This window comes from Phocoena sinus, chromosome 8, assembly GCF_008692025.1.
Source record: "Phocoena sinus isolate mPhoSin1 chromosome 8, mPhoSin1.pri, whole genome shotgun sequence".
In the NCBI taxonomy this organism is placed as follows: domain Eukaryota; kingdom Metazoa; phylum Chordata; class Mammalia; order Artiodactyla; family Phocoenidae; genus Phocoena; species Phocoena sinus.
In genome coordinates this window covers 39,130,569-39,154,405 of record NC_045770.1, presented here as the reverse complement: position 1 = coordinate 39,154,405, position 23,837 = coordinate 39,130,569, and the positions used below count along the sequence as shown (strand labels likewise).

Below are 23,837 nucleotides of genomic sequence, written 5' to 3'. Positions count from 1 at the left end.
TTAAAATTTCTCTTACAAACCTCAATTTCCTTGTTTATAAAACAGGGAAAATAATAATGCCTGCCTTACAGGGAGTGGTGTTGATTAAACGGATGCAGTACAAGCATGTTTGGTGCAATGTTAGTTAGCTAGTTAGCTTTAGTGAAACCCGAGGTGACTGAGCTGGGCTTCACATCCAGGTCCATCTGGCTTCAAAGCCCTGGCTCTTGGCACTCAGCATGGGCTCTTAAAGGGATTAGACAGTTTCCTCAGTCACACCCAGGCAAGATGTTTTGCAAGGAGGATGTTAGGCATTTTCGCTAGGAAGGTTGTTACTGGCTTTATAGATCTGAGAGCTGAAACTGTAGCATTTATGTGTCCTTGATCTATGACCAGTTACATAACGTTTCACGTTGGAAAATATTAGGAAAATGGATAAATTATTGAAATTAGCTTTACTTTGATCCTTCCTGAATCTGTCAGGCTCAAATAGGATATCTGAAGTGGATCTCGGGGTAAGGATGCACCTAAGTTGTACCCCCGCGTATGAATTATAAGCCTTTCAGATGCTAAAAAGTTCATATGCTGCTACTTCTTTTCCTCAAGACTCTACCCATAATCCCAAGAACTAGTTTTGGAAATCTAAATAATGCTTCTCACTTCTATAAGCACATCTTCATGCAGTTTTAAGGCACTCATACGTTTCCCATCAAGTGTTAACGTTGATCCAATCACTCGGCCTGAATTTTATTTCCTTAGCTTTGAATAACCCAGTATTTCCTTCCTATGTGTGTTGCTATGAAGAAAATTGAAAACGAATGTAAAGGCACTTTATAAATTGTTAAGTTGGAGATAAAAGTGCTTCAGTACTATTAAAGGCTTTAAAAAAAATACTAGTCAAGGTATTCAAATTTACGTGTAAATTGCTCAGTTGGAAGAAAAAAAAAAAGCAGGGTATGAACATGGTCAAGACCTGGGCTATGATTCCAGCTCTACTCCTGACTCAGGTTACATACAACCTGTGTCCAAGGTTCCACTGGGGATCCTAGAGAAGGGGGCCTAAATAAATAGCCAGTGATAACTAACACATTATTTTTGCTTTAAAAGTTTTACCTTTAACCTTACCAAACTCAACATCATTCACAGCTGAGGAATCCTATAAATGCATCTGTATCTGTAGAAGGCTTAATTTCTGGTCTCACATTTTCTATCAATGTGACATCCTTAAAATCCCAGCCCAGGTTTAGGGAAACTTCATTTTCCAGCTGTGTAGAGACCCTCCCACTTCCCGTATCCATATCCTCCAAGATAACAATTCTATTTCCAAAGGTTTTATTTCATGTATTGTTTAATGTTAAACTCTCCAAGGTTTTGCATCTAATGAGTGTCAGTGTGCAAGCTCTACCTATCTCATTCAAGAGAAACATGGCAGTTGAGTAACCAAAACACAGGTGAACGTCACGCGCTTCCTAGGCATGCTTAAGGAGCTCTTGTTTTGGGCTGAGAAAAAAGAAAGGGGCGCCTGCACAAGTGAGAGGTACCCCATGCTCCCTGACACACACTCAGGGTGCTTCCTGTTTGATGACACTCTTCCACACCAACATGGTGGTCCAAAATGGAATCTCTTTAATTTTTCATCACACTTCTAAAAGATACAGAGGAGATATGAATTAACGGACTTTAAGTCAATGTTAGAGATATGAGGAGAAAAAGTTAACACAAAGAAATACAACACACGAAAGAAAATATGCAATGTTTTATAAGCTGCACACATTTCAACAAAAAAGGTGGGGACACAGATTTGATACAGATTATTAAAAATATTTATTACAAGCAGATTCCTTTTCCCATATTCAAAAGAAAAACATATGACTGGAAATACTGAGATGGCAACTGGTTAAACCAATTCCCAGTCCTTATCAAGTTAGGAATCAATAAAGGAAAAGATATTTTGGAACTTAAAATTAGGGAAGCCTATACACAATTTTGATGGCGGGGGAAGAGAAAAACAAAACAACCAAAATAAAGTCATATCGTTTACATTTTACAGCCTTTAATTAAGCACATAAAACTGTACTATTTAATATATTTCTCCATGAACTTTTTGTGAAATTCAGATCGCAGCGTATCATTTACAAATCTTTTGTCTTTCTTCTGATCATCTACACCTTTTGCACAGTTCTTGAAAACAACATCATCATCCCACCTGAAAGAAAAAAAGAAAATAGAACAATCTTACAGTGCTTGTATCAACAGACAAGAACGCCCTGTGAACTGAAAAGCTTATTCATCACACAAAAAGATGCTCAACCTGTACATCATTCAATGTAGCAATTACACCCAAAAGAATAAAGTAATTCTTAATAGGCTGTTAGCTTGCTTTTTTATAATAGGAAGGGTAATCCTTATTTAGAACGTACAAAACATTCTTATCATTTCTCCAGTACAAGAAACTTTGAGTTAAAAAGAAGAAATTACATAAATATTTAATGTTTTCAGGTCTAAAACAAAGAGGCAGTACCTGGTTCTACCCTGATTAGTACAGACAGCTCTAGATGATAGCTGGACGATTTACTATAGTTAGATTATGTGGTTTTAAGGATTTTATACATACTCTTTTATCAGTTAACATTTAGTAATCATTCACTGTATTTACAATTTAGGGCAAAAGAAGAAACTATTTGGGTAAAACAATTAAGGCTCATATATTGGCTCACATCTACATTAAACACAAAGCAAGAGCAGCTGAAGAGCTTAGGGCAGGAATCTCTAGTTCGTTTCTCCTGGCTGGATTTCATAATGTGTAAGCTTAAAAAAAAAACCAAAAAAACACCCATGGATGGGCTACAAAATACATGTTTTATAGAAAATAAAGATTATGATTTGAAAATATCATCTAGCATATAAAACACAAACCCACATATGTAATACATAAACTCTCAAAAACATATATAAAATGAAAGCCTATATAATGTGTGTGTTTGCCTGTGGACGTATGCACGCTAGAAGAAACTGCGCATCGAAAATAAGCAAAGAACGTGGGCATCTTTGAAAACAGTGTTTTAAGTCATCACTGGTGCAGTGCAGAGAAATGTGAAAAGCCGAGCAGAACTAGGTCAAATGTGATCTGCACATTAAGACAACATGTTTCAGTCTCCAAACGATTTTATCTGCATCCAAACAAGGCAGAACTATATAGCTTAATACAAATATAAATCAATGTAGTTTTTTCTCTACCCACTCTCTCCTCAACTCACTCCCCACAGGCTTTGACCCCTCCCTCTCAACACCAGCACTGCTCTCCCAGGGCCCAAACTCTAACCACCACTTTGCAGTACCCACTTCACTTGGCCTGTCAGCAATATCTGACCTAGATAAATACTCCCCTCCTCTTGAAACTGTCTGTGTGGCTCCAAGACACCTACCAGCCTCTTTCGGTTCATTTCTTCCCCACTGGCTGCTCCTTCTCAGCCTAGTTTTTTTCATTCATAATTCATATAATCAATATTTCCTGAGCACCTAGTATGTACCAGGTACTATTCCAGGTCGGGACAGCTAATCATCTACCCGACCTCGAAATATTACCCCAAGCTCAGTCCTCTGGCCTCCTCTCTGGCTATACTCATTCACTAAGTAACCTCATCTAGTCTTCATGGCTTCAAGAAACTTCTGTAAGTTGACAGCTCCCAAATTCATGATCTCTAGCCTGGGCTAACTCCAGAACTGTGTATCAAGCTACCTACTCAACATTTCCACACAGACGTATATATCATCCCAAAGTTACCATGTCTTAAATCGGTCCCTCCGCCTCCCCACCTCAGTTCACATTCTTCCCCATCTCTATCCTTTCAATAGCTCGGGTCAAATAACTTGGAGTCTAGTCTCTAATAAAATGTCACCTTTCTTGCAAATCCTCCCTTGCCTACGCAATTGCCATTGTAAAGACTTGTTTTTGTTTTTTACCATGAATGAGTCAGGAAGCCACTGGATGGTTTAGAACAGGATTGAGATCTTTTATTTTAAAAGGACCATGATGCTGCTATGTTAAGGAAAAACCTGGGGGTAGGGATGGAGAGGGTGGTGAGCATGCAAACAGACCAGTTAGGGGGACCGCATCACTCCGGATGGAGATGGCAGCAGTGGAGGTGGTGAGAAATAATAGATATGGTTTAAATGTTAAGCCTACAGCAGGGTTTCTCAATCGCGCGCGCGCGCACACGCACACACACACACACACACACACACACACTGTTGTCCTTAGGAAGGCCGCTTGCAAGGTTGGTCCCTGGCTGGCATCTGGAAACTTGGATTGCAGGAATCTTCTCACTGTCATTGTGTTTAGACTGTCTGTACAAATAATGTGGTTTATGAACACCTGCTTTCTTTCCGGGACTCTCAATTTTGGTATGTACTAGGCAGAGGTTGCCTATATGAGCAACCAATAAAAACCCTGGGAGTCTCTAATGGGTCTTCCTGGGCAGCAACACTGCACAAATGTTGCTGCATTTTCATTACTAGGGTAAAGAATGTGCTCTGTGTGACCCCTTATAGGAGGGACACAGCATAAGGAAGCACATACACTTCCTTCAGTGCCTTTTCCCTTTATGATCTGGCTGTGTATCTTCACTAAGTTAGTCATGAGAACAGCTACATGCTGAGCCCCCTGAGACCTTCTAGTCTCTGAATGTGAAGGATGGGTTTGGGGACCCTTGACACATATAACTACAATGTAAGCTTTGTAGGGTCAAGGGCTCAGTGCACTGCTCTGTCTCTAGTACTTAGAACAATCTCTGGTACACAGCTGGTTACTGTAAATATATACTGAAAGTAAGTTTTTCTTTCATTCTCCTTCCGTTATTCCAAAATGTGATGGAGAAAAATATCAGTGGAAAGTGGGTATTAGAAGCTTACATAATATAGTTTGCTATAAAACTCATAATATGTGTGTGTGTGTGTGTGTGTGTGTGTGTGTGTGTGTGTGTGTGTGTATACATATCTCTCCAACCCATTATTGTACAGTACCTTCTTTTAACTTTGAAGTTGGCCTGAGGTTGGGATGGGCCAGTGAGATTAAGGAGAGGGTTTCCGCTCAGAATGTTTTCCATACGAATCCTTTCTTCTTCAGCCTTTTGTTCTTGTTCCTGCCAACAAGACGGGAAGATTCATATTTACTTATATTACTTCTGGCATCAATCCTATAACTCATATTTTAAAAGACTGTTAAGATTTTAAGAGGGAGACTGGGATAAGCATCAAGGTAGTATTGCTTTTTCTTTGTTTTTAAGACATACCAGAAAAGTCTCACTTATCAAAATAAAATAATTGGGCATTTTCATTATAACCATTTCATGCTTGCCATCATACATTCATTAGTCTCTTTCTGACTTTGACATTCTTGACTTGCATATTTAAATCTATTTTCTTTCTTGAAGTACACACAAAATTACATAACTGTTTAAGAGAGTACCTCTATAAATATTCTAATAATTTAAGAAGATATTAAACATCAAAAAGACACATTTAGCAAAGGAATTATCTCAATTTTTAAGGAAGGGTTATATATAACTGTGATTAAAAATAATTTTATTTTGAATTACTAACAATGTAAACTCACATCTCTAGGACTGGTGACAAGTTATTATTAACCAAGAATTATGTCATAAAATAAGATAAACCATCATGTAAAAAATTATATTCAGTAAACATGCATTTCTACTAATTTACCTGAGATTTACCCATTTTATTATGATTTATTGTTAATGACTTTCTATTTTTATCTCTCTCATCTGTTATCAGTTACATGCTTGTCTTTCTTCACTTTATTTTAGCATTAACCTCTTTAAACTCAAATCACCCTCAGTCTCCTTCTTAGAATTAGAAACACAAAATGTCTAAAACCCTTAGCCATGACTTCTAGATCTACCTGATTCCATGCTATCTTAAACCAAAGATAGATCCCACTTTGCTGTGTTTTGGGGGTGACAAAGTTGATGACTTAATATACCAAGGGAAAAAGGACTTTCTGGAAGTCTATTTATAATGAACCTGTGTTAGACCACTCGGAAAAATAGCCTGATTTTCTATACAGGTTAAAGATACTTCATTTTAATAATCAAGTGTGAACAACTGATTTCATTTTTATGAGGCCAAATAATTGGGAGGTGAGAAGATGCAATTTTCAGGGAAATGAACAGGAAAATTCCTTTAAGTCATTTTCAGACTTTAAGCAAGCAAAAGTGAGGAGCCTCCATCATAGATTAAGAACAGATAGCTTTCTAAAAATTATATACTTATTTTTAACAAATTATATTGATGCTAAAAGTAAAAAGACGTATCTCTGAGATGCTAGACAAACAGGAGCTCAAGCATACAATGTATCCAAATTTATAATATAACAACATATGTGATGTAATAAGGTCCTGATCATTTTATGTTCAGAATATTATTTCCTTTAGAGTTACTGGTTGATTGTCATCCATGGCACTGGGGAAAAAAGGTGCCAACTCTTTCCATACTCAAGTACCAGATACACTGTTTCACGACTATAGGTATAAAGGATGGACAGCCTGTGGTTTGGTCAAATCTGAACCATCTTGTTTTGTAAATAAAATTTTACTGGAACACAGTCACAGCCATTTATTTATGCACTGCCTATGTCTGCTTGTATTACAATTAGCTGAGTTGAATAGTTGTGACGGAGGCTGTATGGCCTGCAAGCCTAAAATATTAACTATCTGGCTCTTTACAGAAAGTTCCCCAGCCCTTGACACAGGCTGACTGGTTTGAAAACATTTTGGAACACCTCAAAAACCAGCCACTAGAAAGCCAGACAGGGAAATGGGGGACAGATGGAATAAAACTGTCATTCGAATCCAAAAAAACACCAACACATTTTGTACAAAGAAATCAGATGAACCTTGCAAAATTGCCAAGATCTTCTGTCTAAAATGTTTATGCTCCTTAAAGGTCAGCCAAATGCATTTAAATGTCTCTTTGCGTATCCACAGCTATTAGGGAGGCCAAAAGAATTTGGAACAGAACAACTGCCCTCTTGTGGTGTGCCAGTGTAGGAATGGTCTTATAATTCTACAGGAGTTATGCTATCATATGCCAAATTTTGACAAGAAATGTTATTTTTAAATATTTTTCTTCTTCAAATCTGAATTCTAGCAGTCTTCAAAGCCTATCCCAAAATCTTCCTCTTTTCTGAATTCTTCCCTGACCCTTCTGATCCATTTGAAATCTACCTCCCTCGGTTCTAACCAATAAGCTACATCAGTCTTTTCCCCAAGACTCTTTCCTTTTTTTAAATAGAGCAATTCTTGGTTCAAATGAAATCTTACACAGAAGCCCATTAAAAAAGCTGCTCTTTTCTGGTTGAAAGTGGAGGCAGGGACTTCCCTAGTGGTCCAGTGGTTACGAATCTGCACTGCCACTACAGGGGACATGGGCTCGATCCCTGATCGGGGAACTAAGATCCCACATGCTGTGCAGTGTGGCCAGGGGAGTAAAAAAAAAAGTGGAGGCAGATATATCTACTTGAGTGTCTCACAATACATCAAGTTCAGTATGTGCCAAACAGAACTCATTATTTTTCCCTCCACTGAAACATGCCCATCCTTGGGCATTCCCTGATTAGTGTATAGCACCAACATCAACCCAGAAACTGCCACAGCTAATCAGTCACTTTCTCTGGTCAATTTTATCTCCTTGATAGCTCTATCAGCATCTGTTTACTTCTCTCAAATCCAACTCCTATCACGCAAGATTTTCATAAGTGCATGTGAGGATTATTGGAACAGCCCCCTACTCAGTTCTTTCCTCTACCCTCCACACCTCAGCCAGAGTAATCTTTCTAAAATGCATACCCAACCTTACCATCTCCAGCTGAAACCGACTAGTTCCACAGGTCCTTTGCAGGAGAGCTCAAACTCCTTTAGCACTGGTCTACAAATCTCTAGTGCTCTGACTCGCTCTTGCCTCCCAAGTTTTGTCTCTTACTGTTACTACTATGGGTAATTCACTCAAAGTTTAAAGGTACATACCATGGATCCTCTTTAATTCATCTATCTTTGAGTTAGACATTCTTTCCTTCCACTGTGTAAATGTAGAGACTGTGGGGACTCAGAGAATCTAGGTTATATAAAATTTATTGACAGATGGCCTCAGCAAGTGCCTGGAAAGAAGGCTGGGTCAGAAGACAAGGAGAGAGATAAAGACGGCCTCACTATACCTGTGGGTTCTTTGTAGGCTATGACTACATCTTAATCATCTTTGATTCTTCTGACACTTAACAGACACTGACTATATGTCTATTGAACAAATAACTGAATGAAGAGCATTTTGATGAGTATGTCTGAACTATTTGGAAAGAATTTCTAACATAACCAGGAGACTTAGGATGTCATAGGAATCACCAGATTTATAGTCCTACAGGTCTTATAATATCGAGACATGGTATGGATGATTTCTAATATAAGGTGATATTACTTGATTTAAAAAACACTTCTACTTTAGTTTATGTGAGACGATGTAAATATTTAACATGCTGGTTTTACCTTCCTGGCCTGCTCTTCAGCTCTTTCTTTTTTAATTTTTTCCAGCTCTGCAAGAAGAGCTGCAGTATCATCATCATCACTCTCCTCTTCAAAATCTTCATCTTCATCTTCCTCCTAAAAAAGAATGGTGATGGCCCAGGAGAGGGGAGACAAAATAGATTATTCATTTTTTTCCATAGAAGTGGCACTCATCAAATCTTTGGAGCAGGATTAATTTTCCTAAGGGAAAGATAAAGGTACCTAAATACGGTTAAAATTAGCAACAACCAAAAAATAAAATAAAACCCCACAAAAAAGCTTACAATTACTTACTAAAATGTCAACCTCTGATGTATTTTAGACATTATAACAGCAAAGAGTATAATGAAGTACCTTTCAAATTTACATAGTCAAATGGAATTTACATATGAAAATATTTCTAAAACCAGAAAAGGAACACTTTATACTAAGTGTTACAAAGTAACAAAGTATGATACACACTACATACTTTGACCCTGGAGTCAACATAATTTTATATAGCTCAAAACAACTAGGAATTAAAGACAGTCAAAGATACAGAAAAGGGTGCTAAATTCTCAGAAAAAAATAGTTTCAAATGAATAACCATTATATCTCACTTAAAATTGAGTTCCTTATATTGAATTACTGAGTTAATTTTTAATTTAGTCTGTCAACTCTAGAATTACTAATATATATGCTTATTAGATGCTACCCTTGAAAAGTCACTCAGATTTTTCCTCTGTATGTAGAAAACTGCAAATTAATTACAGACTGTGCAGTACCACTAAATTTTAATGTAATTAAAGTGCCAATCCTTAAAAACCTTCCACTTAGATCACATTCCTCCCGAAGCACAGAGGGAGCCATTAAGTGCATTGAACATCTGGAAGGGGCATCATTGGTAGCAAGTATGGAAAGGCCCCTACATTCACTGCAAGGGATGCTATCAATAAAGAGCCCAGTCTGAAGAGTGCCCTCTGAAGAGGAATAACTAGTCCAATTTCCATGGTTTAATACAGGGAATTATTTTTTAGGGAAGCATATCTTTTAATAGATCTCTTCCTTCTTTGGCTCTCCAGAGATCAAACTTGAAGTTTGATTAACCACAAGATAATGCTTTTTGTTTTAAAATAAACTATAGAGTTTAGCATTGAAGTCAGAGCTATAATTGAATAATAGTAAGTAAAAATAAATACAAATCGCTTCTTAAAGCCAAAAGAATAGATAAAAAGGTATTTCAAAAAAAAAAAAAAAAAGGTATTTCAGAAAAATGGTAAGTAAATTACTACATGGGGATGAGAAGAGGAAGTAAAACATACATCTGTTAGAGGGTCGTCTGCATCGAGGTTGGCAGCGGGAATCTGGTCCAATCGAGGCTTCTTTGACACTGAAGAGGAGGTTGTATGTTCTGGGGGAAAACAAACATTATCTAGCTTACTGAATCAAATCCTGCATTTCTTATAACATTTTAGGGACCTGTGGGCAAGAAGAGCTTAGGTCTTAAGCATGACAGTAGGGATTATAACCACAGTGCATGGCAAATAAGCCCTTGGCAGATATTTATTGAATGAATTAATAAAAGTATTGATTTTAATATGGGAACTGTAACCTCTCTCAGGAAATTTAGGAAATAGTTTACATATGCTAGAAATAAAAATGGAAGAATTTCATAGACAGAAACCATGGGGCCTCAAAAAGTCTGGCTGTGTAAGCAGTTAAAAACTCCTTGATCTGAACTGAAACAATGGTTGCTAAATATCCCCAGATCACCTATTTCTTTCTAAAACATAAAAAGATGGAATTGGAATCAACTTCATTATCATCTCTAATCCAATCAAATCTTTCAAGAAACTGTTATAGCTCACACCCATATTTAAAAGCAAACAAACAAAAACAGTAATCCATTCCAATTACCACATGAAAGAAAAACTACTGTCAACATAACGTTATGAGAGAAACGTCTGGGGTATGTTGGCACCTCGGGTTGGCCGGTCTCTGTTCTTTTCTCTTGCAGCAGCTCTCTCTCTTTCTTCCAACTCTCTCCTGAAGTCACGGTTCCGAACTTCTTCAGGGGCATCCTGAGTTGTCTGTCTAAAGTAGAAACAAAACAGGGCAGAAATACTTCTAAAAAACACATGGCTGTAGTAATGGAAGACAATTCACAAAAAGCAACTTTGTCCTGAGTCCCTGAAGCATAAAGTCCCATTGGGGGAACGGGACAAGATCACCCTAATCTGAAGGTTACTAATAGGCATCCTGTGATGTATCCAATATTTCAAGAAACTCAAACTAAATCACATACTTTCTTATAATAAGGCTGCAGGCTGATCAAAATGTCTTTACTTTTGGTTAGTATGTTAATTCACAGCTGGTTAGAGTAACACTTTTAATCTCAGATTGATTAGTACTGACAGAGCCTGGTGCCTCTGAAGTAATGTATTAGTTACTGTTCCATCTACATATGGAAATTCATATGTTAATTGGAATTTCTGCTTAAGGAATATCTAGTAGCATTTTACAATCATAGAGCATAATTTTAGTGTCAGAAACACTATTGCATTCTACTCCTATGAAAATAGGTAAGTAATAATAACCCACACATGGTACTATCTCATGACCATGTCATTCAACAGATTTGGTCTTGCTTTGTGAAACAAGAAAAACAGAAAAGGCTTCATTACCTATATTTTATCTTTGTATGAGACGGTAGGTCTCTGCTTGAATATTGCTTTGAGAGTTGGCTCAAATCACCTTCTCCTTTTCCTCTCCCCCCTCTTGCAGGTTCAAAAGTTGGCCTAGCTGCTGTTGTCATCTTCTATGCTTTGAAGAAAAACAGTGTCAAGTTATTTCCAATATGATGAACTCTCATTTTATAAAGCATTAATCAATATCCCTCCTTGTGAAACAATTTCCCTAACTTATTCCCCAAAACTTATAAAATAACCTCAAAAGCTCTGAACAAAACAAATAATGAGGCTCAGGGTATACAAGGAACATGGCAGATATCTAGTCTGTCATGAAGATATGAGTTTGTGTTCCTGTTCTCCTTCTGGCTCTGTGACCTCCGGCAAACCACCAAGCTTAAGTTTCTGTCATCTGTGGAATGGGGATACTCCTAATAGGATTATTAAGAAATGATGAGACTTGACATGTCAACACCCTCGTAAAATACAGTACTGCCATGTCCGAGTTTTAAAAAAATCTCAGCTCAACCTTACTCCACGAGACTCCTTAAGGTTCCCATTTTATCTAAACCTCACACAGCAGAAAATAGGATAGTAACTACAAAAACAAAAAAGATATATAAAAAAATCACTGACAAAGCTACCGAGTGTCCCGGAAAAAAGCTAGACTTTGATGACAGAGGCAAAGTTCTCCAACAACCTTTTGTTGATCCAATTTTCTCCAGCAGCCAACGTGATACAAATCAGATCTTTTGCAAATTACAATTTAAGAAATGCTCAAAACACAGGAACCCACCCCCAAAGGTTATGCTACTTTTGCTTTTGAGCAACTAAAGGATACTGCATAGCAGATGTGGCTACTAAAACATCCTCAAGCGTCGGAAAAGCAAGTGTCGGGGAAACTGGGGGAAATGGTACACGTCTCTCGATTTTCAAAAAAACGGAAGAGCGATGTACCCAGAGAGGGAGAAACAGGGTTGCCGGCCTCTGGGGGCGCCGCCGCCCCCCACATCCCCCCGGGTTATTATTACCAGCGCCTCTGGGGGGTTCACCTTCGGGCTGTCCCCGGGAACCCGCTGACCCTTCACCCCTGCCCCACTCGGCGAGGGGTGGGGGAGCCCGGACCCTGCTTAACGCTGTCTGCAGAGTCATCTTCACGCTGCGCTCTCCGCTGCCAGCCCGGGACTGGAGACGCTCCTGACAAACGCTGAGCTCCACCACCCGCCCGCCGCTCCAGGGCCTCCTCTGCCCGCGCTCGCTTCTCCGCCTCCGTCCCCAATCGCCCTTTCTCGCCCCACTCACAGTCTGCTTTCCTGCTGCCGCTCACTCTGGCCGAGCTCCGATGCAGTTGCCTCAGAAGATCATACAGACGCCATTTTAAATCTTGACTCCCAGAAACCTCTGCGCCCAGGGCTAAAGCCCAAGACCCGGAAGCAAACCCCAAGCTCTTTAGCCGCCTTTCGGAGGCGGAGGCAGGGACCAATCAGCGGAGGCCAAGGTGGAAGTAGGCGTGACGACATCAAGGGGCGGGGCTGAAACTGCCCAGGGGGCGGGCATTTGAAATCAGTGCTTAAGAGTAGACCCTAAGCATCATTTTATACCTTCAAGAACCAATTACTTAATGTCTCTTCCGTCTTTTACTTTCCCGACCCCCTCCCAGACGCCTTCATTCCGGTACTGCGTGGACGGAAAGCCCCGGGTAGCAGACACCACGTCCCCGGCTAGCGAGAGAGAGCGTAGAAAAGGATTACACCAAACTGTTTAAATCCAACGGCTCCAGCTCCTTTTTCCTGAGCTAGACCCAACAACCCTAGAGAGTTGGGCTACGGAAAGACTAGTATTTTCATTTAATTGGATATGAAGAAAGAACAAATATGTACGGGGGCAACCACGATCTTTATAAAGGTACCATTCCTGCAAAAATATTAGTCTTCAAAGCAAAGGTTGTATTCGTATTGTTTGTTAAAATTTTTATTTTTTAAAAAGCCTGAGTTCTAGTGGGAGGGAAGGTGTCACTGTTAGAGCTTCCTTATGTATTAACCGACATGGAACTTTTAGAACGGTGGGCCCAACTGCCAGGAGCACTAGATGCAGTTATTAATGTAAGATGGCTACTCAGGTGTTAGGTGAAGTTTTAATAAGGCAGCGAACAGGAAAATGAGAAATCACCAATCGTCCTTACTCTTTCCCCGTAAAAAACCACTCTGGGAGCAGGAATCTTGTTTGCTTAGTTCATCTTGGTATCTGATCACATAGTCCTTGGCCACAGTAGATGCTCAATAAATATTTGTTGAACAAATGAAAATTCAACTCCCCCAACTTGGTTTCAAATGTAAAAAGCTCATAAAATTGAACATGGAAAAGCTTTTTACCCCTAGAACTCTTTCTTTGAACTTTACATGAAACAAAACAATAGAAAAAGTCCCTTGCCCCGTAAAGTTCAAATCTTGATTTTTCTTAGCGAAGCTATTACTCCCCTAGTCTTACACATCTCAGTAAAGGACACTACCATCATACTAGTTACTCAAACCAAAATCCCAGGGCTCCTACTTAAGTTCCTTTTCCTTCATTTTTCTCATCCAGTTTATTTGCAAGTCTTGCCAATTCTACTTTCAACATACACCCTAAATTTCATTCCACTGCCCAAGTCCAGGCCACCATCATTTTCCGCCTGAATTGTAATTGCCCCCTAATGAACTTCCAGCTTCCACTTTTCTCCCACAGTCAGTTTTGCCTGTAACAATGAGAATGATCTTTTAAAATTGTGAATCAGGTAGTGTTACACTCCTGCATAAAAATCCACTGCACTTAGAATAAAAGTCAAATTTCTTAATGTGACCTGAGGTTTCTTAGGGTCTGGTCCCTACCGATCTCTCTGGCTTCACTTCTAATCAATCACTTTCCTACACACTAAGCTCTAGCCACAGCCAACCCTGCATTTCTGTTTCACAAGCAAGATTCCTTTGCACTAGCTTATCTCTGCTGTCTGTGCCCCAACATAGCTGTATTATCATTCTTCAAGTCTCAGCTCAAATAATCACCTCCTTGGTTTTTCCCTGACATCTGCATTTGCACCCCTGTCCCTCCAACACACAAATACCATCACATCACCCGGTTTTATTTTTTCATAGTACTAAACACTACTGAATTTATTCTGTTCATTGTTTATTGCCTTGTTTCTTGTCTGACAGGCAGCATAGCAAAGTCATTAAGAGAAGGGGATCTATAGCCTGACTGTTTTGGTTCTAAATTCCAGATCTGCCCTTTCCTAACTGTATCCTCAGGCAAGTTATTTTCCCTTTCTGTGCCCTCAGTTTCCTCATGTATTAAATGGAGATAATTTCTAGACACTACCACATAGTGTTATTATAAGGATTAAGCAAATTAATACTTGTGCTTAAAGCTGTCTCAGCAAACAGTATTTGCTAAACAAATGTTAGTTATTTATTATTAATATTATTTTTATTATTATTGTCTATCTTCCTGTATTAGAACATAAGTTCCAGGAGAGCAGGAACCTTGTCTCTCTTGTTCACTGGTGTATCCTCTGCATATAGAACAGTGCCTGGCACATAATAGGTGCTGAGTAAGTATTTGCTGAATGAATGAATGAGTGATTGATGCACTGTGAAGTAGAGGAATGACATAACAATGGCAAGGAGGTGACACAAATATAGAAAATACCCCTGGTTTTTGTGTTCCAACTGCCCTTATCAGCCCTGAGTCAATCACCTGGATTCATTTACCTCCCATTTAACCACCTTATCTTTTGGTCACCAACCATGATTAAATAATCATCCCTGTGATTTCATTAACACCAACGTATAGTATAATCAGTCCAAAAAGCTTTGGCTTAAATGGTCTGAAAATATTAATAAGAAAAAGAAATTTAAAAGTTTACTTAAATGATTTTAAAGTACTAGTAAAAAACCAAAACTCTATAAAGTTTTTTACTTAAATGACTTGAAAGTATTAGAAAAAGAAAATAAAAGTAAGTAAAAAACTTAATTCACCCTCTCAGCTGACAAAAAGCATATATAACCTCCCAAGAATCCTCATAAACCCATTACCACAAAAATCTAGTTGGGCCCTTAATGCTGCCTGCAAATCTTCTCATACTCTCCTAATTGTTTATTTTCCCACTCTGCAATATTATGATTTCCCACATTCCCCTCTTTCTTCAAATCTACACACCTCTTTCACCATCCTTTCCCTCATTTCCTTTCTCAGGAATGGGTGATCTGACTTCTCTGAGAAAATAGAAGCTCTTTTTCTCGGAGGATTCCTCATCTCCCCGCAAGCAGATCTACCGAGCTGCCTTTGACTATTTCCTTACATTCAGCTTTCATGTGCTGGTAGAGATGAGGTGACCCTAACCTTCTCCCTGTGTTCTGGGTCCAAATCCCTCCAGCCTTCTTAGTAATTGGCATCCTGCTATATTTTCTGTTTCTCATAATCTATGAATCCATACCTTTCAGATGATTCTTATCAGCTTTTGGATATGTTGTAGTATGCTTTAACCTTAAAAAATGCTTCTTCATTTTAATATGGCAACGGTCATATTAATTCAATGTGAAAAGGACTTTTCATATCATAACTGTGATTACAAAACTGACTATTCTTATGTCAGTATATGACGTAGGAATTCCAGCTTCAAAGTTTAAACAAACACTGCAGCCAGTTGAATTAAACATCCGAAAGGGAAGAAAGAAATCATAAAAACCTAGAAAGAAAATATAAGAGACTATTTGTACTACTTGGAGTCTGTAAAGGCCTTTTGATCAAGGCAGAACACCTAAGAGCTGTAAAAGAAATAATTTTAAAAAATCATCTATATAAAAATTTAATTTTATGGCAGAAAATGCCCAAAATGAAGTCAAAAAATAAATGCTAGATTAACAGGTAAATCCTGTAATGCCTATAGCATATAAAATATTACTACTGCTAGTACTACTACTACTAGTATACATAATATAAAAAATACAACAACCCAATAAAAAAATGGACAAAGAGTATAAGCAGGCCATTCAGAAGAAGCAATTCCAAGTAGATAATCAACACGAATGACACACGGCCTCTCTATTAGGAAAATGAAAGTAAGCTAACAATAGATCATCACATTACAGCACCAGATTGGCAGCAGTTTTTGAAAGTTAATAATACAGCTGGATGGGATAGGGAAAAAGGGGATCCAATCAGACAGTGAGGAGGCATTGGCTCCCATTTCCCTCACAATAAAAATTAAAGGTGCTCACATGACCCATCATAAGGCTCCCCCCTACTTAGTTGACCTCCTGTCTTGCTCATACCTGTCTAGGCTACAAGCCTTCCTGGTGTTGTTTGAGCATAACACCTGCCTTAGGGCCCTTACACTAGCTATCTCCTTGGTCGAGAACACTCTTACCTGTCTTCAAGTCTTTGGTCAAGTGAGGTCAGCTAACCATGACAGCCCTAATTAAAGTTGCAACCATGTTCCCACTTTGTCCTTCCAAATCTTGCACACCTTATATCCCTTATCCTGCTCAACTTTTTTACGTAGCACTTATCATCATCCATGATCCTATATAATTTAGTGATGTTTATTATTTCTTTATCTATCCCATGCAGAATATAAATTCTACAAGGACAGGAATCTGTTTTGCCTGGTGAGGTAGGCCAAGCATCTAAAACAGTGCTTGGTACCAATAGGTGCCCATAAATGTGTTCCAAATGAGTGGATAAATGAATGAATGAGTGAGTGAGTGAGTGAATGAGTTTTAACAGGAAAAAAAAAAATCACATTTGGATGTAAAAAGTTATTGCCTTGGGCTTCCCTGGTGGCGCAGTGGTTGAGAGTCTGCCTGCCGATGCAGGGGACACGGGTTCGTGCCCTGGTCCGGGAAGATCCCACATGCCGCGGAGCGGCTGGGCCCGTGAGCCATGGCCGCTGAGCCTGCGCTCTGCAACGGGAGAGGCCACAACAGTGAGAGGCCTGCGTACCGCAAAAAAAAAAAAAGTTATTGCCTTAATCTCTTTTATATTTTAAAGGAGAAAAGAAGTCATTTTCATTCTGCTAGTCTGAAATCCAGATTCGAAATGAAGATACGCGAAGACGCAGAAAGATGATTTCTTTTCAGGAAAATGAAAAATCATGTGATTATCAGGCTCTATATGTGTTATCAAAATTCTAATTCAATCAGCCCACCCCTAATCCAAGCTCAGCTCTAATTCAATCAAACCTCCCTCCTCTTCCAATTGAATCACTTCCCCAGTTTTAGTAAACCCTCTCATTTGCAAAGTTACCAACCCACAAAGTGTGAAACTTTTGCTTGAAAATGAAGGAAAAAAAACCAATGGTCACAAGTCAGAAATCGCACTTAAAAAATAAAGTGATATAAAATGACATCTGTTTAAAATTTTTAACCTGAAAATGACCAATTTTCTAATATAAAAAGTTGGTGCTTTAATCTGTTTTGAAAAGTGAAAAGAATAGAAAAATAAAGTAGCTTGCTTTCTACCAACAAAATCCTGTTTTTAAATGAGGATGCTCTGGAGCCCAGAGAGATGCTTTCCTGGTGATAACCTCAAGATGAAATTTGCTGATGGTACAGGCTAGGTTACTGTACAGTATTATAAGTTAAGCACTTCTTACTTAATCGGAGCACATGGCTACCTCACTAGCTGGCCAGTCAGTTATTACTAAGACAATTAAAAGCAAACGTATTAAAAAACAGTTAAAACTAAGCAACTAAAAATATAGAAAATAAAGGGATAGACAAAAACAGGCCAGGCAAATTCTAAACAACAAAGAACCTTATGTAGCAATATTAATTATCAAAAATATTCTTTAAATAGTATAGCATTAACAAGGACATTAATATGGGCATCTTATTGCATCACAGAAATCCACTAGGAAATTGTTACAATCATGAACATTTATTCAACTAACTACATAGTCTGGAAAAAATATGAAGCAAAAATAAAAAATTAAAAGGAAAAACTGCAAATCCACAATCATGGTGGGAATTTTTTTAACATAAACTTCTCTCAGTTTGATAGATCAAGCAGACAAATTCACAACATTGATACACAGAAACCAGATTGTGTATAGATATGTATGCTTATTGCATTTATTTATGCATTAATGTATATTGCATTTATATACGGATGTAAAATCCTTCAACCAAAACAAGAGAATACACGTTCTTTTCAATAAACAATGAACATGTACAAAATTTAATCAAGTATAAAGCCCCCAAATAAATTACAATAAATGCCTATTCATTTTTAAATGATAATATTTAATCTTGTCAATTTTGAACTTTATATAAATGAATCATATGTATTCTTTTGTGCTTTGCTTTTTCCCTTAATGTGTATTATGTGTAGCTGTGGTATAATATATAGAACTTCATTGCATAAAAATACATAGTATAACCTATTTATTCTAATAATTATGCTTCCAGTATGTGTTTATTACACATAATGCCACCATGAACATTCTTGGAAATGTGCAGAAGTGCATGTGTACACATTTCATATATATATCCCATCATCACGATAAGAATTCTTCTTGTCCCATAATCTCACCACACTTGATATTGTCCAACTTTTCAATTTCAGCTCATCTGGTGGGTGTATAGTGATATCTTATTGAGGTCTTCATTTGTATCTCCTTGGGTACTAATCTCCTTTCATATTTTTATTGTCCATTCGGATTTCCTTTGTGAAGTATCTGTTCAGTCTTTCTATTGAAATTTTTTTTCTTATTGATTTCTATGAGTTCTTACTACTTTGGGCATCAGTTCTCTGTTACTTGTTTGTGCTGTGCATAGATTTTTCACTTCTTGGCTTCTTTTTTTGGTATATTTTGATATACAAAAATTAATATGAGGGTAGTTCCGTTTATTAATCTTTTCCTTAGTACATGGTATTTCTTTATTAAGTAATTCTTCCCTACTTTAAGGTTACATTGATATTCTCAGATACTATCTTCTGAAGGTTTTATAGTTAGGCCTTTCACAGTTCTACCAGGAATTCATTTTTGTGAATGGTGTAATAGAGGGGTCTTGAAATCTGGTAAAGCAAGGCTTCTCACCTTGTCCCTCTTTTATGAATACTTTGCTATGCTCTGTCCTTTGCACTTCAGTATAAAATTTAAAGTGTCACGTTCTGTGAAAATACTTTTGGGATTTTGATTGTGATAATGTTGAATCTGTAGATCAATTTAAAAGTCGACATTTATACAATATTGAGTCTTAAAATCTATTAACAGGTTATGTCTTTTCCATTTATTTAGATTTTCTTTAATTTCCCCTAAGTAGATTTATATTGTCTTCATAGAAGTCTTGCAAATTTTTGTTAGCTTTAGCCTTAGATACTGCTTAATTTTTAATGCTATTATAAATGGCATCTTTCTTAAATTTTAGTTGTCTAGTTGTTCATTGCTGATATGTATATAGACAATTGTTTTTTATATATTGCTATTTTAAATTCAGAGACTGTTCTAAACCCTCTTATTAAGTAAAATAGTTTATTCAAAGAACTTGTCAAATTTTTACATATATAATCACTTCTAAGAATGACAACAGTTTTGTTTCTTCCTTTCTGATCTTTTCTCCCCTCCTCCCTTTTTTTTCCTTGCCTTCTTACATTGGATAAGACATCCAGGACAATGTTAAATAAAAGAGGTGATCACAGGCATCCTTGTCTTTTTCCTGCTCTGAAAGGGAAAACTTTTAATTACTAAGTATGATGTTTACTGAAGGTTTGGGGTAGATGTACTTTATTCAATTAGAAATTTCCCTAGAATTTTTGGTTTGCTAAATGGATGGCAGATTTTATCAAACACTTTTCTGCATCTAATGAGATTGTCTTTTGATCTGTTACTGTGTGTTATTATATTAATTTATTTAACTATAAACCTTTCATTCCTGGAATAAACCCATCTTGATTATGATGAATATATTGCAGGAATCAGTTTACTCAGATTCTATTTAGGACTTCTGCATCTATGTTCATAAGTGAGACGCCTATTATTTTTCTTTCTCATCATGTCCTTGTACATACAATTTTTATCATAAAATATGTTGGGAAATATTCTTTCTTTTTCTGTTCTCCAGGAAAATTTGTCTAAGATTGGAATTACTTCTTCCTTGAATATTTGGTAAAATTTGCTGGTGTATCCATTTGGGGTGTAGAGTTTTCTTTGTGAAAAAAGTTTTGATTACTGCTTCAGTTTCCTTCATGGTTATAGATATACTCAGCATTCTATTTCTTCTTGTGTCAATTTTGTTATTTACATTTTTCTAAGAATTTATTTATTTCATCTGAATTTTAAAATATGTTGGCCTCAAGTGCTTTTCAGTATCTTTATTTTCTTTTATATGTCTGCAGAATCTATAGTGATGACCTCTTTGTCTTTCCTAATATTGGTTATTTCTGCCTTCTATTTCTGGTCTTTACCATTTTCACCAGGGGTTTGTTGATTTTATTAGACTTCTCAAAACAACCCAGCTATTGGTTTTGTTTATTCTCTTTATTTTATATTAGTTTTCTATTTCATCAATTTCTGGTCTTATTTTTATTGTTTTCTTTGTTCTACTTTCTTTTCTGTACTGCGACTTCCTGTGATGGATGCTTAGCTCATTTAATTTTCCAGTCTTCTTTCTTTTCTTAGATATTTATTTAAACCTATAAATCTCCCTTTTAATACAGTTTACCAGCATCGCATCAGGCTTGGAATGTAGCATATTCACTCTCATTTGGTTTAAAGCATTTTCTAATTTTATTTTTATTTCTTTATGATTACAAGTTTTATTTAGAAATATATTTTTAATTTTACAGAATTGGGAGCTACCTAGTATCTTTTTAATATTAATTTCTAACTTTATTATTTTGTGGTCAGAGAACATGTTCTGCCTTCTTTCAACCCTTTGACATTTGTTAAAACCGTTTTATGGCCAGAGTTTTATGGTCAATTTTGCAAAATTTCCATAGTACTTGAAAAAAATTATATTCTGCAGTTTGGGAGTACAAAGTTCAATATATGAACTTTAGGTCAGTTTTTAAATTGCCTCACTCAAATATTCTATATGGCTTTTCAGCTACTTGATCAATTAGTGGGGTCCTATTTTATGCCTTTCTTCTCTGGGTCTCTGTCATTCTCAAAAGTATCTCAGATTAGGTGATAAATGATAGGACGCAACGTAATGTTAAAATTGAGAACCACTCATGAAAATCTGAAATGAGTGTAAAATTTCTACTAACTCAGTCAACATTTTACTGGAGATCATATCTAATTATATGACGTCCATTCCTAAGCAGCTCAAAAAAAAAAAGAAAGAAAAAAGAGTAAAAAAAGCTATGACTACTGGAAAAGAAGAGATATATTTTTTGTATATATTTTCAGAAAATAGTATCTACATGAAAAACTCTAGAATCAATGGTCAAGCTAATAGAACTAGTAGGAAATAAGAGGAATAAGGTTTGAAAAGAGATATAAAATCAATTAAAAATTAATAGAGAAAACGGTCCATATATTACTAAAAAATTACACTAAAAACTACAAACTTCCTTAGAATATATCTGAGGAAACAGATATATATCTTTATGGATAAAATTCTGAAACTTTATTGAAATACACACAAGATCTGAATAAATGGAGGAATATACCAATTAATGGGTGGGAATGCTATGTCTACACCAACTTCTTATTTAACTTAATGCAATTTCAACTCAAATCAACAAGGTTTTTATAGAACTTGAAAATTTTATTCTAAAATGTATACTGAGATTTAACTTTACTAATCTAGTCAAATTAATTCTGAAAAAGATGAATAAGGACATTGAGACTAGCCTTACCAACTATCAATACTAAGTATAAAGCTATAGTAATTTAGACAATATAGTTTTGGCACAGAAATGGGCAAAGAAATCAAAGGACTTGAATGGAAAGGTTAGAAAGAGAACCATACTTATTTTGGAACTTGACATATGAGAGTGAAGGATTCCAACTCAGTGGGAAAATGGTGGTAGACAACTGGACTTCTACAAAAAAAACGCAACAACAATATAGATCCCTACCTCCTAACAGCAATGTTCTAAATGAGTGAAACTAATATGAAAAACAAAGAAATTAAAAGAGAATAAAATCTTTGTGACTTCAAAGATAAGTGGGTTACTTAAACAAGACATAAGGGAACAAAACACAATGGAAAATATTAATAAATTTAGTTATACTTAATTTTTCAAAATAATCTGAAAAAGATACCATAAACAGATTTAAATGGAGGTGGTGGCTAGGATAAGATATTTGAAACAATACAATAGACATAGAATTAGTATCCCAAACATTTAAAGAACTTTTACAAATCAGTAGAGAAAGAAAAACACTCTAACTTAAAAAATAGGTAAAGGATATAACATAATTATCAAAACACATAAAAGGCCAATAAATCAATGAAAAACCATTCCACCAGGAAACAAGTCACACATTAATATTAATAACAATATAAAGGAGATCAATTGTTTTGCCAATCAAATCACCAAGAACTAAAAATTTGACACTGTCAAGTGCATCTGGGGATATGGAGAAAGAAACTCTCTTACTCTGCTAGTGACTGTGTTAATTAGGAAAGTCAATAGATAAGCAACATGACATTGCCTAAAAATACAAAGTGTAGTTTCTCTACAACTTCTCTACAGTTTCTCTAAAAACCAAAATATCTAACCTAAATAAATTCTCACATATAATCACTAAGACACATGTAAAAGGTTTTTAATGCAGCATTTTTTACAATAAAAAACACTGGGAGTAGTCTAAATACCCAGAAATGCATAAAAAATATATTCTTATGACAGACTATGTATGTATATATATGAATACATCTTGAAGCTATTAATGTTTAATTTAAAAATTAGAAAAATATTATATATTTGATATAAAATAATTTATAGAAAAAGCAGATACACAAAATAACACTATATATGTGGATACACATTACACACACACACACACACACACACACACACACACACACATCTACAGGTAGAAAATACACCAAATTCATGGTAGTTGTTGTTTCTGGCGTTGGGGAGGAGAAGGAGATTAGGATTTGGGGTTTAGATCTGAAAGGGACTTCCACTTCATCTGAAATATTTATTTCTTCTATTTAAAAGTACTTGAAACAGGAAGAAGACCCTTCAGAATGTCTGTTCAACATTACACTGGGGATTCTAGTCAGAGCAGTTAGGCAAGAAAAAGAAATAAAAGGTCCAAATTGGAAAGGAAAAAATAAAGCTACCTTTATTGATAGATGGCATGATTTTATATAGAGAAAATCTTAAGGAACAACTACTAGAACAAATAAGTTCAACAAATTGCGGGATATACAAGATCAGTATACAAAAATCAGTTGATTTCTATACACCAGCAATGAATAATCTGAAAATTAAACTAAGAAAATATTCCATTAACAATACTGTCAAAATGAATAAAATGCTTAAGAATAAATTTAACAAAAGAAGTGCAAGACTTCTACACTGGAAACTACAAAACATTGTTAAAGAAGAGCTAAATAAATGGAAAGACATTCCATATTCATGCATCAGAAGACAAAATTGTTAAGATAGAAAT

General features: G+C 36.4%; 1 protein-coding gene across 2 annotated transcripts; it reads right to left on the bottom strand.

The window, feature by feature from the left end:
* Positions 1-1,716: 1,716 nt before the first annotated feature.
* CWC15 (CWC15 spliceosome associated protein homolog) lies at positions 1,717-12,628 on the bottom strand. Of its 2 annotated transcripts, none has more exons than XM_032641879.1 (7): positions 12,524-12,628; positions 11,219-11,357; positions 10,516-10,628; positions 9,857-9,945; positions 8,538-8,651; positions 5,002-5,120; positions 1,717-2,185 (listed from the first exon to the last, which is right to left on the bottom strand). In XM_032641879.1, the coding sequence occupies exons 2-7, from the start codon at positions 11,347-11,349 to the stop codon at positions 2,056-2,058; spliced, it is 696 nt and encodes a 231-aa protein (XP_032497770.1). In that variant the 5' UTR covers positions 11,350-11,357; positions 12,524-12,628; the 3' UTR covers positions 1,717-2,055. The 2 variants fall into 2 exon arrangements, with proteins under 2 accessions (XP_032497770.1, XP_032497771.1); XM_032641880.1 differs by having other exon boundaries at positions 11,219-11,352; positions 12,524-12,627.
* Positions 12,629-23,837: the final 11,209 nt, after the last annotated feature.

What these genes read in the sequence shown, in the direction of transcription:
- CWC15 (XM_032641879.1), bottom strand. Translation starts at nt 11,349, where the DNA reads ATGACAACAGCAGCTAGGCCAACTTTTGAACCTGCAAGAGGGGGGAGA. An exon ending in CATACAAAGATAAAATATAG is followed by an intron (nt 10,629 to 11,218) that starts GTAATGAAGCCT and finishes TTTCTACTTTAG; the next exon opens with ACAGACAACTCAGGATGCCC. An exon ending in AACTTCAAAGTTAAAAGAAG is followed by an intron (nt 2,186 to 5,001) that starts GTACTGTACAAT and finishes TTTTTCTTTCAG; the next exon opens with GTGGGATGATGATGTTGTTT.